The 19,440-nt window shown below is 39.6% G+C and overlaps 1 protein-coding gene across 2 annotated transcripts in view; it reads left to right on the forward strand.

Annotated features, from left to right (window-relative positions):
- Nucleotides 1–19,220, forward strand: part of URB2 (URB2 ribosome biogenesis homolog) — a 25,691-nt gene extending 6,471 nt beyond the window's left edge. Inside the window, exons 4-10 of one of the 2 annotated variants that reach the window (XM_060753802.2) lie at nt 1,053–4,410; nt 6,443–6,597; nt 7,187–7,297; nt 7,534–7,767; nt 8,895–8,985; nt 12,643–12,782; nt 18,042–19,220. In XM_060753802.2, coding sequence (XP_060609785.2) covers nt 1,053–4,410; nt 6,443–6,597; nt 7,187–7,297; nt 7,534–7,767; nt 8,895–8,985; nt 12,643–12,782; nt 18,042–18,239 — 4,287 coding nt within the window. In that variant the 3' untranslated portion in view covers nt 18,240–19,220. The remainder of the gene's footprint in view (nt 1–1,052; nt 4,411–6,442; nt 6,598–7,186; nt 7,298–7,533; nt 7,768–8,894; nt 8,986–12,642; nt 12,783–18,041) is intronic. The other variant, XM_067465401.1, reaches the window with a different exon arrangement.
- The last annotated feature ends 220 nt before the right edge of the window (nt 19,221–19,440 follow it).

A 19,440-nucleotide genomic window follows, 5' to 3' on the forward strand; every position in this document is an offset into this window, starting at 1 on the left:
AGAGCAAAGAAGGGGCCCTTCCAGGCTCCCACCAGAAGAAGCCAGACATTCTTGTGTCTTGTGTTTTATTTATTATATAGGGATTTATCAGTCTTAACCAACACTTTGAATTTTGACTGATAGCAAGTAGAGGTGTTGCAACAAGGGATTACTGAGCTCCCTTTAAAGGGTTCTAGACAACACTCTGGTTGTATCATCTTGAACCTTGCTGAAGTTACCCAACACTTTCCAAAGGCAGCTCCACTTAGACTCATTTTCAGTAATCTAAATAAGATATAATCAAGGTATGTGCCACTTTGGCTTTAATTCTATTGGTTTGATCTTGAAGGAACTGGGGGTGGTGACAGCCGACAGGGAGCTCTGGCGTGGGTTGATCCATGAGGTCACAAAAAGTCGGAAATGACTGAACGAATAAACAACAACAACATTGTAAAGATCTCCCTCTTCCCCCATGTGTCAGTGACTAGCACCACATTTGCACTCATTGGCTAAAATTATTTATTTGCTGTGAACTTGCCTGCTTTGAATAACATTGGTTTCGAATAAGGGTGTCAAACTCATTTTTATTGAGAGCCACATCAGGGTTATGGTTTTTTTTCAAAGGGCCATTGAATCCATGGATGGAGAATCCGTGGATACAGGTTGGTGCTCTTTAGTTTTTACCCAGTGTTATTGAATGACAACTGACATCACTTTTGATTATCCACCATGCAGATGAGATTATGGGAATTGCAACCCAACAGCACTTGTGACTCTGAGGTTGGGGAACAGTTAAAGGGCATTTTAAAGTCAGACATAATATTCACAGGCCTTGTATCTAAATTCAAAGCCCACTTTCCTGACTAAACAGAACAAACAGCAGCCCTCCAGATGTATCACAACTCCCATCAGCTCTAGTCATCACACCTAATGATGAGGAATAAAAGAGTTGTAGAGCATCATCTGGAGGGCTACATAAAATTTCAGATTTGGGTTTGACACATGTGGTTTAGAATATACTTTCTATCTAGAATGTTGATTAACTTTCTTTTGTTTTTTTCTTTAATTTGCAGGTTATTAATGAAAGTCTTTCTACTTTTTACACTCAAAAAAAGCTGAAGAACCTTAGCATATTGCTAAGCTGTTGTAGTGGCATCCTTTCCTCATCTCCTCTCGCAATAGTTTATACTACAAAATTTGAGCTATTGGTGGATCTTCTGTGTAAGTTGTCCCACATAGCATGTCAGCAGTTTTTATCAGAAGACATTGTGTCCTCCCAACTGTTTGAAGTCCTTCAGTTGACATTTGGACAGTATCTTCTGGTCCAGAAGCAGCAGGTAAATGCAAATCGTGTATTTGGACAAGTGACAAAACGCCTGCTCCAACCATGTTTGCTCCTCAGACATTTGCTCACAACTGGGGTGCAGTCGCAGACAAATGACGATGGCCATACACAGCAACATCTGGGTAGAGAGATCCGGAACCACATAGAAGCCTTGCTACGAGTTGCTGTTTTTCCACCAGAGCTCCTGCAGTCCTACACAGAAGAGTTGGCACCAGAGAAGGACTCTCATAAAATCAAGAAAGGGAGTATGAAACATCTGCTGTTGCCAGTCAATACAATCCAGTCTGTGTTAGGGGATCCGAATATTTGTCAACCAGCAATTCATGGGAAAATGGTTGCAAATTCAGTGCCTTTTCTTTTTAAGCTCTTTTTAGAATCTTATAACAAAACTGAGAACCATCTTCTCTGTTTTCATATGCTCACTAAACTTTTCCAGTGCCTGAAGATTTCCCATCTGCAAGGAGATCTTTGGAACAATGCACTTTCTTCAGCAGAATGGAGCTCAGATCTCCTTGCCATGGAACAGCTTCTACATTTGGTGCTAAGCAGCGGCATCTATAATGTTGCCGCTGACAGGATTCGACACAAGGAAGTCCAGTTCCATTTTTACCAACAATTGGCACAGTTACTGGTGAATCATCCACAGGGTGCCATTCCTGCCTGGTTTAGGTGCCTCAATGCTTTGATCTCTTTAAATCATTTGATCTTGGAACCTGATTTGGATGACTTACTGGCCTCGGCTTGGATTGATGCGGAGGTCTCTGAGCCACGTACAAAAAAGGCCCAGGAGTCTCTCGTTGGTGCTCTTTTCCACTCTTACACCAAGTTGCGACAGTTCCCAAAACTCTTTGAAGAGGTCCTCGGTGTGGTGTGTCGTCCAGCTGCTGAAGAATTAAGGCTTCCGATTCTGCCTGCCGGCATCAAGAACAAGTTGTGTGAGTGCCTGCAGGATCTACCACCCAGTCAAATACTGGATGTCATGTCTCTCATACTGGAGAAGTGTCGTACTGTCATTATTCCTGATCTCAGAGGTGATTCTGATTTGGCCTTGAAGTTTCATTCTATGAGCACACTTCTGCATTCTGTTCTTTTCCATATGACGAGCTTGGATGATTCCACTCCATTACCTATTGTGCGTCGGGCTCAGAGTTTGTTGGAGACAGTTCAGGTGGAGGTCATCCAGGTTTTGTTCAATCTGCTCAAGAATGTCCATACAGAAAAAGCAGAATTGGAAGTTTGGGCAGAGAAAGTTGGTGACTCATTGCTTCTCCTTGCTTGCACCTGGGTAGCAACTGATACACTTTTTGGGTTGAATTGCAGACATTATATTTCTCCCCTTGCCAAAGCAAATGTTACCCTTGCTGATTCCACTGTAGATGTCTTGGATTTTTCAACCATTCTTCCTGGGTTGGATGTAAAGTCTTGGAAGAAGATAACCAAACTTCTGAGTTGTGTCTACTCCACAAGTAGATATTGCACAGAATGGCTGATGCTCCAAAAAATGAAGAACATACTGCTGCACACTACGTATAACATTGAGCCATCACACGAGATTTTGCAGCATGCTAGTGCTTTCATCCTGGAGTCTGGAAAATCTTTCTTCAATGGAGAGGAGGCTGAGCCCTGGGATGGCAGTGCAGGCTCCATAACAAGTCTCTCTTATCCTGCTGCACATTGGCACCTTGTAGTTTCAAATCTTCCAGTTCTGTTTCCCTACCTTTCTTTGAGCAACACACAGTATGTTGCAGGTATGCTTCTGAAGACTTTGTTAGTGAACAAAATGCAGACATCATCAGATGATGACAGTTCCTTCATCACAGTTGAGAAAGTGTCCAAAGACTTGCTATGCAGTTCTCTTCTTCCAGAAATGTGTGTGCTGCATTCATCTTTCTTCAGCCAGATCATTCAGCATTCTGCTAGAGTGCTCTTGTCTATAGGACAAAGTATTGTCAACCAGCCTCTTCAACAGCTGTCTGCAGAAAATATTCCCTGGTGTGATAGCACAGGGCCTAGTGATGACCCTTCTGTGTGCTGGGCAGCAATGGAGAAAGTTGCTCAGAATATACTATCACTAGTGAAGAAGAGATCTTTCATTACTTTGGAAGGAGACCACATTGAAAAGCTTTTGGATTTACTAGAGATAATTGCAGCATTGCATTTAGATAGTCTTTCCCCTCTGGACCACACGCGGTGCTTCCTTTTGTTGATCTCCTTGGCTGTCAATACTAGAGCAGCTTGCAGTGAAACTTTGTCTTTGAAGTTCTTGATAACCTGCTTCCATCTCCTAGCACAGTTGCAGACCAGCAGAAATGCAAACTCATCCTTTAAGGTTTTCTATGCTAGTGATGTCCTTGAAGCTGTCCTGACCTCTATGTTTGTAGCCTGTGAGACTTTTTCCAGCATATTTAAGACCAGTGCATGGGATGACTTTCTTCACAGTATCCAAACCTTTTTGGAATACTATCTTCAGCTCATGTTTGAAAGAAGGCAAAGTGTGAAACTAAACCTGGAAAAGTTCATGTCATTCCTAGCAACTTGCCAGCCATATGCAACCAACAAAAAACACTCCAAATGTTGGAGTCCTGCAGCTGACCAGCTTCTTCTAGTGGCCCTGACTGCTCAGTGTCATACTCTAACTTTATACCTCCAGCAGCAGCATGGGAAGCCCCAGGTGTTGGAAACACGGCTAAATTTGCTTGAACAAGCAGTACAGAAGGCAGGGGCCACCATTGAGCTCTGCCTTCGAAACAGCCCCAGAGGCCAACCTTTGCCTGTTACATTCATACCATGCATTACGACCCTTCTGAAAGCGGATTCCTGTTACGTTCATTTGGTAGGCCTTGTGTCTGGGGAGAGTGAGCCAGAAAGTCCAATGAAGCCAGACAAAGCACAGAAGCTTTCTCATAGTGAACTCTACAAACAGTTTTATGTACAGATATTAAAAGAACTTGATTTGGCAAGTGGCAGTGTCCAATTCCTTCACTCCTCACTTCAGTTCTTAACTGTTTTCTGCTCCATGTCAGAGATGTATTCTGCACAAGTTACTCCTGTTGCTGTATTTCACTCTATCAGAAAATTACTAATGGGTAAGTAATTTTAATATCTTATAATCCTTCATTCCTGTGTTAGATACAGTACTGTGGTGGCACATCTAATAAATTACAGCAAGTAGTGGCTAGTAGTGATTTATATCAACATAGGTGATTACTGTATATTGATGGTTGGTTGGTTGGATAGATAGATGATTTCCATTAGAAGATCCTAATTATTTGTCTTCTGTAGGAGAGGTCCAAGTAAAATTTTATATGACTGATCTTCCTCAAAAACCAACATGCCCTATCACACTCAGCAAATTATGTCACTTAATACTAAAACTCAGAGAAATCTGGAAATACTTGAACTTGCCTTTTCTAAAGCAAAGTCAGGTGCTGTTCTTATGGTACTGAGGCAATGGTGAATAAATATGTGTTTTCAGCTTTCTTGAAATGTGCTAAAGTTGTTCAATAGAAAGGTAGTTGTAGCTCTTCAGTAAGGTTAACATTTAGTATTTGCCCTTTTTCTTCCTATATAATATCCCCCAAAATAGATATTTTCTGTCTCTTATCTCTTTTGCCAACTAGAATATTGAAGTCCCTTTTCCCTTGTCACAAGGAAATTAAACCACTATAACTAATGAAAGTAATTATTAGTCCAATGTATTGTCGAAGGCTTTCATGGCCGGGATCACTGGGTTGTTGTAGGTTTTTCTGGGCTATATGGCCATGTTCTGGAGGCAATTTTTCTCCTGACGTTTCGCCTGCATCTATGGCAAGCATCCTCATCTATGGCAAGCATCCTCATCTATGGCAAGCATCCTAATTATTAGTCCATTTTACTAAAATAAAGTTAGCTGCAAAATTTTAATTTTGTTGTTAAGACAGCCAGCTTTTACAACCCTTAAGAATTTCTTGGTGTTTTAAAAATATAACTGGTAGCTATGGACCACAGCAGTTCTCGGATGATTTCTCACATCATCTCCTGAATGATGGAAATATTGATAATAATATACTTTATATTTTGCTCTATCTCCCTGAGGGGACTCAGAGTGGATTGCAGAACACATATACGGCAAACATTCAATGCTGTTATACAATTAACAAAGACAGACAGTACATAAACAGAGGTAAAGGCTTCCCATCTTTTTCCATCTCCTGCATCTGGAGGCTGTGCTGAGCTCTGGCCATGGAGAGGTGCTGTTGTTTCATTTTCCATGCCGAGGAAATTGTTGTCTGTGGACGCCTTCGTGATCGAATTTCTGGCATGTCTTCATGGGCGCCTTTTTACTTCCCCGCCAAAGCGGTACTTATTTATCTACTGACATTACTGATTTCAAATTGCTAGGTAAGACAAAGCTAGGACAGATGGCAGGAGCTCACCCCGACCCGAGGCTTGAACTGCCAACCTTCCAGTCGGCAAGATTTTCTGCAGCTGGCAGTTTAACCTGCAGTGCTAATCACCTTCCTCTTCCAATTCCTCTTTCTACCTTCTTGATAGAACAGGAAAGTAAGTGAAATAAAACTGATATTTTAGAAAAGACAAAACAGAACTTGAAAGTGTAGGTGTTTCCAGCTTTACTGTACCCACCACACTCTATAAGATTGCAGTAGTACTAGTTAAGGATAATTGTCTGGACTAAAACTACAGGAGATTTAAAAATCAATTACATACCACAGGAGAAATGTAACCATACATTCATTTCCCATATATTAGGGTTCTGAAATGAATTAGGCTTCTGTTTTAAAAGCAGGTCCTTATGTTGTTTGGTGGAAACATTTCTCCCTGATTTTTCTATGCCACCCTCTACCTCTCTTTCTGTGTATGTGTGTAAGATATGAAAACATGTAAGTACATCAGTGCAGTATTTTAAGGTAGGTACCCCCCCCCCCCCGCCCCTTTGCTAATATGTATTTGAAAAGCTTTGGGGGTTATATATACATCTTCCTCTTAAAATGATTCAGTATCCAAACAAAATTAAGGGGCTGCAAGTCCTCAAATTCTTCAATGTGTTTGTTGCCTAGAATTTCTGGGATTTGAATGATTTAAACATTTCTACTAACAATTTTTCTTAAATAATTACAGGTCCTGGAGTCCAGTTTATTCAAGATCTAGAAGTCCAGCTGACAGAACTGATAACCCAGTTGATGGAGAAGTGTACCACTGATGACTTTTGTACTGTCTTGAGGCTCTTGCTTGAAGATCTAGATGTCAGCAACATTTGGAAACAAAATTCTGAAGTAGGAGGATTTATATTATTTAACTTACATTACAAACTTCTTCTATGAATTGGTGATGCTTCTCTACTCTGTGCTGCTGCCTATGCTGCCATCTTTCTTTCCGCTTGCTCCAAGTCATAACCTGTAGCCTTGAGTTTTATGTATGTGGATGTATTAGATTGATTTCTGTTGCATTACGGTAACCCAGCTTTCTTCAACCCAGTGCTTTAATGTTGTATTGATAGCAACTCCCAACATCTACAAAAATAAAGTTGGTTCAGATTCAGAATTCTTACTTGGAGGCAATGATCATCATCATGATTATCCGTGGAGTGGAATCACAGAATATATAACATTCAATAAGCTGTTTGTGTTAAATTCTTTAGTTGTATATATGCAGCAAATGTAAGCAGAAATAATTGCACACATTTTGTATAGAAGCACAACTCTGTCTGTCTAGAAATAGCAATCGTCCTTAAATAACTTTTGTCTCGGAGATTTTTACAATACTTAGGTTTGGCTAATGTTGCTTATGATTTTAGCTGGTCTTCACTTCCCCTATTTCATGAACATGTTGATCACCATCTTGTCCTCTTCATATATCTTGCAGGCAGTATTGGCAGCTGTCACTCTAACCAAAGTGCTGCTCGGTTGCCCTTTAAGTGGAGAGAAAGAGAAAGCATTCTGGTTTTCCAGTCCCCAAATAATCACAGCTTTAGTTGTAAGTATGTCAACAAATCAGAACTGATCAACTAGTGAAAGGAAACATTGGGAAAACATGTTTCTCTCATCAGCAACAAAGTGAATAACTATGCATGTGTTGCCCTCATGGAAAACCCTATTCCAAGCCCTAGTCCTATGTGTTTCTGGAAAGGCTGTTTAATTGTGAGATTATTGCAGGACTTTGTCAGTGGAGAAAACATCTTTTGTTGTACTTCTTTCCTCCACCTATCACAGTTGCAAGCCAAAGAAGCATCTCAGGATGCAGCACTGCTTCCCACTCTCATTGTGCCAGTGTTAGAGACAGTAGCCATCCTCCTGAGGCGAGGAGAAGGGATGCTCTCCAACCCACATCATGTTACCCTGGTTTTCAGCATTCTTATAACTGTTCCTCTTGATCAAAGGGATTATGGCAGCATCTTTCTTGGGATTCATGAAGTACTCTTTTCCATACTTCAGTGCCACCCCAAGGTAATGATTGAGTAACTATCTTGTTTTGTTTTGATTTTTCTCATAAGATGTAATGATTCTCAAGTAATTTCTGTGGCTCTGAACAGATTTAATATGATAACAGAGTTCAGCCAGGCCTTCACATTTGCAGGGTGGATTGTTTATAGATATTTTCTCTCTAGGAATCTGTAGGTCAGGGGTCCTCAAACTTTTTAAGCAGACGGTTGCTTCATGGTCTCTCAGACTGTTACACATATTATTTGTAGTGCAAAAATTTGAAATAAATCCAATATTTAAAATGAAGGACAATTTTAACCACAAATTTATCAGCATTTTAATGGGAACTGTGGGCCTCCTTTTGTCTGATGAGGAAGTCAAGTTAATTAGGTTTTTTGCCTTCAAATAATTTCAGACGTAGGTCGACATAAACTTTAGGATGGGGGTCTGGGAAATGACCTTTTAGGGCTGCATCCATCCCATGGGTCTTAGTTTGGGGACCCCTGCTCTAGGTCCTCTAAGGTAACTCTTATCGTCAAATTTAGTTTTTAGCTGAACGTAATTCAATATAAACATTGATTGAAGTTCCCCTTTAAAATGATATAAGGAAGTAGTAAAGGTGAGAACTAATCCATTAATCAAATTTCTGAAAGTTTAACCTGCAAAATGGTGGTGGGGAGGATGACTGTATTTCATCCACATCCCCTTCCCCACTATTGGTTGCATTCAGTTGCTAAGCATTCTGACCCTTTGCATTCTTATGGGGCTCTCTCATAGATTCCCACCCTTAGAGTGTTTATCCCTAAAGAGCTTTTGTGTCTCTATGTTTGTAAATATATTTCAGGATTCTGTTTGTTTGGTGATAACTTCTCTGTTGTGTATGAGTGCTTTTATTTTGGCAATATATAATAATAGACTGTACCTGTGTATAATGCCACAAAGCTATATTTTATTGTAGCTTTCTAAAAATCCAAGTCCTGAGGATAGTGTACCTTGGCCTTCACTTTTTTATGCACACACACAGAGGCATGATATGTAAACCACTACATTTAAAATGACAGTTCGTAGTATGTTAACAAATATGTTTTAACTATATCCTACAGAATGTCAATTCTCCCTTTGCTGCAGAGTTTTGCTTCATTGTTTTTCAGGTGATGCTAAAAGCAGCTCCATCTTTCTTAAACAGTTTCCATAGACTGGTAGTTTCAGTTATGCATGAAGGAAGACAGAAAGGAAACAAAGGTGAGATGTTTCATTATTTTTGGATTTCATCTTGTATTATGGTCTTGTCCTGTATATAGAACGTAAATCCTGCTGAGTTGAACGAAGGTTCATGTAATCCTGATTCCTGTTTTCCACAGTGGGCTGACAATATTTATGAGATGCCTATGATCATTATTTTTCTTTTTCTTAATGATCAAGTGTAATATTCCCTTTGCACTTTCTGTCTTGAGTTTTCTTTGCTTTTCTTTTAAAGTGTTGATGATCCTTCCTCCAATTTTCACACTTCCTTGAAGTCAAGATGATTAAACTGAGACTGTTATGTTTTAGACATAGCACGAGAAGACATATTTTAATAGGAAAGACAATGGTGCTTGTCCAGTTAAAAATAGTTGAAAAAGATCAAAATGGCATTACAGGTGAAAAGACTTAAGACGCTGTGGTCCTGAGTATGCAAGGCCTGAGCACAGATAGTGACGGAGTCTCTCATAGGTCCACATAAGTCAAAGTCAGCTTGATGACAGTTAAAAACAGCAATATATAGCCATCATCTCAGCTGGTGGATGATCTTACCTTCCATAATGTTGTATTTCCCCCCTTTAAAGCTGTCAAAGATGGCTGTTGCTACATCTTCTGGTTGCAGATTCCATACTAAATCTCCTCTTCAGCTTTCATTTGGTGAACCTGTGTTCCATAATGTGAGAGATAGATAATGTCTCTCTTTATACTTTACTCACAGGTGGTATTTTACGCATTGCTATTGTGTTCTTGCCCTTGGATATTTTTTATTGTGTTGTTGAAGGCTTTCATGGCTGGAATCATTGGGTTGCTGTGAGTTTTCCAGGCTGTATGCCAATGTTCCAGAAGCATTCCCTCCTGACATTTTGCTCACATCTATGGCAGGCATCCTTAGAAGTTGTGACCTCACAACCTCTGAGGATGCCTGCCATAGATGTGGATGAAACGTTGGGAGAGAATGCTTCTGGATATGGCCATAAAGCCCAGAAAACTCACGGCAATCCACTTTTTAATTGTTTCTGATAAGAATTTTTTTTTGTCTAATTACTATTAAAGAGTTATCTGATACACTTAGTGAATCAACTAGTCGTTGAAATGAAACAAGCAATCCAGAGGCTAAAGCCCAGAAAGGACCTCACTTATGAGGTCCATCAACTTTGCTGCAATGAGATACCTCTTCATTTAGCTGATTCGATTTTTTCAGCGAAGGATCATGTCCACAAACTTGGTTTAAATCGAGAATACTAATCTTCAAAAAAGAGGAAAGACATCCCATGGTATCAACATTTAGACCAACTGCATTAATTAATGAAGATGTTACACTCCTAGCATACATCCTGGCAATAAGATCAATAGCTTCGGAACAAATTATGTTGAACTGAATCAGGTGGATTTTTTGCCAAATTGTAAACTTGTCAGATGCCATTCACCTAATATATATAGGGGTGTGTGTGTGTGTGTGTGTGTGTGATACAACACCTTGCTGAGGACTCCAATAGCTCTTCTATTCCTAGATGCATTGAAAACTCTTGACAATTGGAGGCATCTATTTCATCTAGAAGCATCTATTGCAAGCAATGGACTTTGAAGAGAATCTCATAAAAATAGAAAAGAGAGGGGTTTTTTATACAATTCATGATCTATTTAGATTCAGAAACTAAAAACAACCAACGAATCCTGGAATTTAGATCTGTTGACAGTTACTTGTTTCCACCTCTATAAATTGTTTCCTTCATATCTAGGTTAGCAACTAGGGAGAAACTATTGAATCTTTGACATTGTATGATCTCCACTAAACTAAAAGATTAGCCTCCTGCATCTATACTTGCCTAATCAATTCTGTTTACAGTCGGGATCACGGTTTCAAATACCCTGGAGTTAAAACCCCTGTGTAAATATCATAAAGAGATTGTTGCACTAAGTGATTTTCTCCTCGTTTAAGTCTAAAGAGAAAGTGATTTGAAAACCATTAATCAATGTGATATTATTCCTGTCAAAAGGCAAATATATGTCTTCAAAGTGTTATGGGGCACCATTTATTTATTTATTTACAGTATTTATATTCTGCCCTTCTCACCCTGCAGGGGACTCAGGGAGGATTACAGTGTACGTACGTATACATGGCAGACATTCAATGCCATAGACACACAACATATATAGACAGACACAGAGGTAATTTAACATTCTGGCTTCTGGCCACCAGGGGAGCTGTCGCTTCATCGTCTGTTTGTGACATTGATGAAGTACTTTCCTCATTCTTTGCATACTTCCTGGAGATTTTTTTATGGCCTCATAAAGTAGTTAAATTTGCCTCCCCACATAAGTGGTACCTAAATTTCCTACTTGACAGATGCAACTGTCTTTCGGGCTGCAAAGGTCGACAACAAGCTATACAATTTTGATCAGGAGCTCACTCCGACCCGGGTTGGCTTCAAACTCATGACATTTCAGTCAGTAGTGATCTTAATGCAGCTGACTCCCAGCCAGCTGCGCCACAGTCCCGTTGCCACAGTCCCATCAGAATATACATTGTAGCTCGATTGACACTTTTTTGGCTTTCTACTCTAAAGCAGATTGAATCAGCCACCAGCCAGGGAATGAAATAGTGCCCGAGTCTTTTGTTGTTATTGATTTACTCTGTAGAAAATAACAATTTAAAATAAAGAAGCATAATCTTTCTTTTTTTAAAATCATAGTGACTTGTACTGAAATCACTAAATGCTGAAAAGTGGGGGCAGTATCTTTCAATGCCTGATGGAAAAGTATCTGGCATTTGTGGCTCTTAGTGAAACTGACAGCATGAGAAAATATAAGGGACAAATAAGCCAGCACTCTTTTATTGTTCAATTGTATCCATTTACTGATTTTGTTAATACAACATCACAAACAGTGAGACTGTTCGCATCCCATCTTAAGCTATGGTTGAATGTTCTTACACCAGACTGTCATACTAGAAGTGTTGGTTCATTAACAGCTCACTCGGTAAACATTTAGCTAAGTGAGTTTTCCGGGCTGTTTGGCCATGTTCTAGAAGCATTCTCTCCTGACATTTTGCCCACATCTATGCCAGGCCTCTCAGAGGTTGTGAGGACTGTTAGAAACTAGGCAAGTGAGATTTATATATATGTGGAATGTCCAGGATGGGAGAAATAACTCTTTGTCTGCTTAAGGCAGGTGTGAATGTTGTAATTGGCCACCTTGATTAGCATTGAATGGCCTTGCAGCTTCAAAGACTGGCTGCTACCTGCCTGGGGGAATCCTTTGTTAGGAGGTGTTAGCTGGCCTTGATTGTTTCATGTCTGTAATTCCCTTGTTTTTTGAGTGCTGCTCTTTATTTACTGTCCTGATTTTAGAGTTATTTAATATTGGTAGCCAGATTTTGTTCATTTTCATGGTTTCCTCCTTTCTGTTGAAATTGTCCACATGCTTGTGGATTTCAACAGCAACCCAGTGATTCTGACCATGAAAGTCTCGGACAATACATTTAGCCAAGTGCTCGCTCTTTCAAAGTTTCAAACACTACTTAGTTTTCTAGCTGGACTGTGTCTTGATTTAATTGTATTTCCATGTCTGTTTTCTTTGTGTATCCTTTGTTCTTCTATTTGGTTGCAAATGTAAATAAAATGTAAAAAAAAATCATTTTAAAAATTATTTTCAAAGGGATAACAGATGAATCTGAAGTGATACTGAAATGTGCCCACCTAGTGGAGAGGATGTATACTTATATTGCTGCAAAAACGGAAGAATTCACTGTGTTGTCACCCTTCATTGTGGCCCAGTATGTAATGGAACTGCAGAAGGTAATGATCAGCTATTTGTCTGAAAGCCCTGATGCATGAGAGAAGGTCAGCTGAGTATTTGTCATATGACAAACACCTCAGAGAAAAACCAAAAAGATTCTGAAACATGAAAATATGCCCCTGACAGTTAAGTTTCATATTCTTGCCTTTCCCCCCAAAATGCTCAGTTGCTCTGTTTTAGGGGAAGAGATGCAGTTGAAATGTTGGAACCCTTTCTACTCTGAAGTACTGATTCACTAAAATCAGTAGGGATATCTTTTTCCAGATGTCTTGAACAAACTATTGTTTGATTCCAGGGAAAGTGCTTTAGTGTTGTGCACTCTCCTTTCTTCATGTACTCAGATTCCTGCCATTGTTTGCTATAAACACAGTATGTTGTGGTTATTGCCAAGTTTTCTTGAGCTCAAATATCTAATTTGTTTACGTTGCAAACAGCAACGTTTAGCACATTAAGTTGCTCTTGTACTGCTATTTGCACTAATGTTACTAAAAGACATAGCAGAAGGAAACTGAAAAATACCTTTGATTATTTTGGTCCTTTTTCTTTTGGCATTATCCCTGATTTGAGCTTGGGAGAAAAGGAAATAGGCACGTGGGTTTTTCAGAATCCCTTCTCTTCCTTTCCCAATTATTTCTTTGTCCCCATCCACTTCTTAAGATTATTCGATCATGTGTGAATCTCAACGAAAGATCCAGGTTTAAGAGATTAAGAATTCGGTTTCCTGGAATAGATAAAGAGACTTTATGCTATCTCCAATGTAGGATGGCCATCTTGATGCAGAAACCTTTAGATCTGGGTTCCATAAACCTTTTAAGCTGAGGGCTGGTTCATGGTTCCTCAGATTGTTGGGAGGATGGACTATAGTTTGGAAAACTGTAGTGGGATAGATTGCTCTGTTTAAATGGCTTAAGGGCTGCTACAAAGAGGAGGGTTCAAGTGTGTTCTTTCCTGCCTCAAAGGGGAGGGCCAGAATTAATGATATTGTTGACAATAAGAGCACTTTGGCAATGAAATCAACTTCCAACAGTAGCAGTTCCCAACCTTTGGTCCTCCAGGTTTCTTGGACTTCAGCTCAAGAATTCCTGACGATTGGCCAAGCTAGCTGGGGCTTCTGGGAATAGAAATCCCAACCACTTGGAGAGATGGTGGCATCTCTTTCACTAGATGTCTTCAAAAAGTCTAGACAGACACTGCCTGGGGATGCTGCACCTGGAAATCTTGCATTGAACTGGGGATTATACTGGATAGCACATGAGACCCCTTCCAACTCTGTTATTCTGTGATCCATTCTTTACCAGGATAGTAGAGAAAATGTGGCCTTCCAGATGTTATTGAATGACATCACCAATCATTCTTTACTATTGACTGTGGTAACTCAGCCTGATGTCAGTTATTGTCGGTGGTGCAATGGGTTAAACTCTTGTGCTGGCAGGACTGCTGACTGACAGGTCAGTGGTTTGAATCAGGGGAGAGTGGGTTGAGCTCCCTCTGTCAGGTCCAGCACCATATGCGGGGACATGGGAGAAGCCTCCCATAAGGATGGTAAAACATCAAACATCCGGGCATCCTCTGGGCAACGTCCTTGCAGACAGCCAATTTTCTCACACCAGAAGCGACTTTTTCAAGTTGCTCCTGACACAAAAAAAATCCAATAACATCTGAAGGACTGCACTTGGTCCACCAGCATTGATGAAGTGGAGAACTTCGGGGTCTCCAGGGATTTTGATGTACAACTCCCATTAGTCATATCCAGCATTTCATTTTATTTATCGCATCAGGAGCAAACCAGAACAGTTGTATTGCATTAAAAACAGACAGACAAAACACAAAGTTTGCAGACTTGGTATTCTATTGTCCTTTGACCAGTAGCTGGCCACTTGGAGTGCCTCTGGTATTGCTGCAAGAAGGTCCTCCATTGTGCATGTGACAGGGCTCAGGTTGCATTGCAGTAGGTGGTCTGTGGTTTGCTCTTCTCCACACTCACATGTCACGGATTCCACTTTGTAGCCCCATTTCGTAAAGCTGGCTCTGCATCTCGTGGTGCCAGAGCGCAGTCTGTTCAGCGCCTTCCAAGTCGCCCAGTTTTCTGTGTGCCCAGGAGGGAGTCTCTCATTTGAGGTTCTGGGTTTGAGCCTGCCACTTTTGGACTCTTGCTTGCTGAGGTGTTCCAGCGAGTGTCCCTGTAGATCTTAGAAAACTATTTTTTTATTTAAGGCGTTGGCGTGCTGGCTGATACTCAAACAAGGGGTGGGCCGGAGATGTCACTGCTTTGGTCCTTTCACTATTGGTTGCTACTCCTTGACGGATGTCAGGTGATGCAATACCGACTAAACAGTGTAATTTCTCCAGTGGTGTAGGGCGCAGACACCCCGTGATAATGCAGCATGTCTCATTAAGAGCCACATCCACTGTTTTAGTGTGGTGAGATGTGTTCCACACTGGGCATGCATACTCAGCAGCAGAGTAGCATAGCACAAGGGCAGATGTCTTCACTGTATCTGGTTGCAATCCCCAGGTTGTGCCAGTCAGCTTTCGTATGATATTCAGCATGGCCAATGGTAATGAGCAGGAGGAATTTTATTCCAAAACATTTGGAAAGCCCTAGGCTAAGAGCTCAGGAGTTCTCTAAGAGATTTCCTATTCATTGCTAAACCTATCCTGATGTTACCATAAAGGTTTTATTAAACTTGCTGATTCCTCCCTTCTGTTTTTTGGTCTCTGTCTGCAAAATGTTAGTATGAAAATGGCAGTTATTATAGCTCCAGGCTCTAATGAGGGAAAGCTTTTTCTTGAGATAATTCATGAACTTAGTTGCTAGAAATAAATATAAGATGCCTACAAAAATGGACTGCGTTCTTGGGAATAAACATTTTGTAGCTATCTGTGATGGTCCATGCTGAAAGTATTATTCTTTGAAGGCAGCTCACTCTCCAGCACTGTCATAATGATTACAAGTTTGCTTCATTATAAAATAATTTAATGCTTGCCTGAGGAAGCAAGAGGAAAGACTGGATTTTAATGACAGCTTTGAGTTTAATTTCTGTCATTCTAGGAACTCAGGTTTGGCAGTATGAGGCTAAATTGGGCTGAGGGAGACCAGCCTCAGCGGAAAGATGCTGCCAGGACTGACCTTTTACTGCAGAGATTGTGTCAGTTATAGGCGAGGCTGGAAGAAACAGCCAGGGCTCAGTTGGGGAAGGCTTGTTTCCAGCTCTGCCTTCAGCTTCAAAGATAGGCTTAGATCTGCTGATTTAAGAGGATAATGTATGATGAATGTACGTCTTGCCTGGGGAGCTAAAATTAGAGGGTGGATATAAGTAGCACTTTCACAGTGTGATGCTGTACATATTCAAAAGGAAGCGTCATAGAGTCCTTTGGGTTTTTGTTGTTGTGTACCTCCAAGTCATTTGGGATTATTTGTTTATACTGATTCATACATATTCTGTGGAGTTCTTACATGTATATTAATGTATAGTATGATCTCTGTAACTGTGGATGATAGAGGTCCCCCGTCCCCCCAGGATATCTGAAACTAAATAATAACGAATCCAACATTTTGGCTACACTTGGGCCAGAAGCATACCATAGGCAAGCACTTAAAGACCTAGAGAGGCCTATAAAGTCTTGGGTATTTTTTGGAGTGTGGGCCAGTGAAACTATAAATGTCAGTCTGTGGCTTAATGAATTCTCCTGTGTTTTGATCTACATTTTTATGTTAGTTTCTCTGCTGCTTGTAGTACATGTGTCAATAAACAGACAGACAATTAATTAGGATACAAACTACTGAGCTGATCTTGTTTCAAAAACATTAATTCCAGCACTAAGACACCTGGAGTATTCTGAGGATAAGAGTGTCAGTGGAATATAATAGCCAAGATATAAGCTACCGTATATATTTGAGTTTAAGCCATGTTTTAGCTCTTTTTTAGACTGAAAAAGCCCCCCTCAGCTTATACTTGAGTCAAAGTTATTTACTATTTTACTCTGTTATTATTATTATTATTATTATTATTATTACATTTATTATTTTACTCTGTTTATTATTACATTATTAGATTATTAGATTTCCATTATTTTACTCTATTATTTTATTACATTTATCATTTTAATCTCTTTATTATTATTGGAAAGATACGTAAGCACATTTACGTTGAAGAAGGTTAGAAAAATGGTTTAATCAGAGTTGGACAGTCTTATCTTAAATTATAGTTTAATGTAAATATTCAAAAACATGTAACCAAGTGATGCCTCTATTAATGTAATTTTATTGGTATCTGTTTTTATTTTAAGTTAACCAGTAGCTGCTGTATTTCCCATCCTTAGCTTATACTTGAGTCAATACCTTTTCCCAGTTTTTTATGGTAAAATTAGGTGCCTCAGCTTTTATTCAGCTTGGCTTATACTCAAGTATATATGGTAATCAAATCTGCTCCATTTATTTGGGGCTGCACTGGAAAAGTATGGGATGGAAGAGTAAAATTGGGGGGGGGGGGCACATCCATCTTGTTCTGATAGAAGTGTCTGATGGATCAAATAGCCTTCTGTCAATAGAGATCAGTTGTTGGCTCCCAACACCTTGTCTTTAATCCACTGTACCCAATACAGGGTTGCGTTTATTTACTGGTCTACATGTTTCAATCAATTTGCTGTACAACTTCAGAAACTTAAAGATAGACTTTTCGAAAAAGCATGTGTAATATTTAGGGAATATAAGTGACAATGACGCACAGAGAGAAGGGTTTGTGTTGGCCAGCTGGCATTCTGGTGTTCCTTAGATCCTTGCCTATCTCATGCAAACATGTTTGATGTGGATAATTTGTACTGTTGGTTTTTTTCCAGGTTTAGAATTTGGATTACTTTGATACAGAATTTTACATTTAAAAAATCTCCCACGCATAGGTGTCTGAAAAGCTTTTAAATAACTACTGCATATTTCAAATACGTTCAGTCATTGATATTCCACTCTTATTGGGTTTCAAAAAATCTAGGTTGTCTTATGACAATTTTAAGACATTTTACATTAAGGATAGTTAAAACTAATGGACAATAAAACACACTCCCATAAAGCTGTATTTTGTTCTAATGTTGAGAGAATAGACATTTTCATTTAGTCTTAACAAAATTAAGGGTGTTATTTTTGTACTGTCAGTGATATTCCCTCATGTATTGCAGGTGGGATAATAATAAGCCAATATCTGTGCTCAGCACTTTTAAATAAAGAGAAGCAAGCTTTAATAAGTCATTTGTATTCCCCCCAGGTGACTCTGCACCCAGCGGTAAAGAAACATCTAACGGAGGGAATTTATCACATCCTTGATCTTTGCCTTGAGCGTGATATCAAGTTTTTAAATGCAACTTTACCTGCAGGAGTGAGAGAAGTTTTGAAGGAGCTGTATCGAGACTACAATCATTATCACAAATCTCTAAAGCAAGGGGATGAAAAGTACACAGCATGAGTGTCTGTACTGCTTTGCCATCTCACTGTGGATTATCAGAATGACAAACATTTGCGGTTTGTGAGGGCTCTTTGTAACTTTGGGTATTTAAGCGAGATCTGGAATCCAGAGACAATCTACAACTAAACTGGCACATGGGGAACTGTGGCAAACCCATGCCCTTTGCAAGTGTGTACGTGAAGGCTTGGCTTGCTTTTTGAAAAGGAAATACTGTTGAAATGTGTGCAAATGTGAAGGGTAGGTGCCAGTTCTGTAGAGACAAAGCCCACTTGCTATTTTTAGGCTATGTTTGGCTGGACACTGCTTCTGGCGACCACTTTTGGGAGTCATGGAAATCCTCCTTTATGCCAGTAAAGTAAGAGTGAACCATAATCTTCATGTAAGTCTTCTCTTGTGGCAAATAATAACCTTTAATACTAAACAGTGGAAGAAAAACTTGCCATTTGGAAACAACATAAAACTTCTGCAGGTGGAACATCTATCTTCTCTCCCTATAAATTAGGCATGGGCAAACTTCACCCTTCCAGGTGTTTTGGACTTCACCTCCCACAACTCCTATCAGCTGGTAGGATGGAAGACTTTCTACAAGTCTTACTAAGTGGGGATTTCTCTGTTGACTCCACGTTTTGATTGGAGCAGCTCCTGGGTTTTTTCCTCATTTGTTGTATTATTCATCCAATAAATTAGGAAGAAGCATGGGTCCTGAGGCTGTTAGGAATTGTGGGAGTTGAAGTCCAAAACACCTGGAGGGAGGGCTTAAGTTTGCCCAGGCCTGGTTTAGACTTATGTTTGTGTAACTCACTAAAAGACTATCAGATTTTTCTTTTTATATATTTATACTGTGGGGAAAAATATTTGTATTGCACTTGTGCAAAATTGTCAATTAATTACTAAAGACAATCTTTTTGTTAAAAAAATGAGCTTGTGTTTCTTCTTTCTTCTTTCTGATTTTCTTCTCAAAATAAATAATGGATAATTTTCTGACTGCGATAAAATCTTTTTGAAGCCCATTTGAAATTCAGAACGCATTCTGTGCAAAATTCACATTCCACGGCAAACAACACTTTCTGCATAGGAAACAGCTTTTTCTACACAGAATATGAATATATATATATATATAATTTTTCTGCACCAAAAAGTAACAACCTGATCATTATTATCAGTTCGGGATACTTCTTAATAGGTTTGTTAAACACTGAAA

The sequence above is a fragment of the Anolis sagrei genome, chromosome 1, assembly GCF_037176765.1.
Source record: "Anolis sagrei isolate rAnoSag1 chromosome 1, rAnoSag1.mat, whole genome shotgun sequence".
NCBI lineage: Eukaryota > Metazoa > Chordata > Lepidosauria > Squamata > Dactyloidae > Anolis > Anolis sagrei.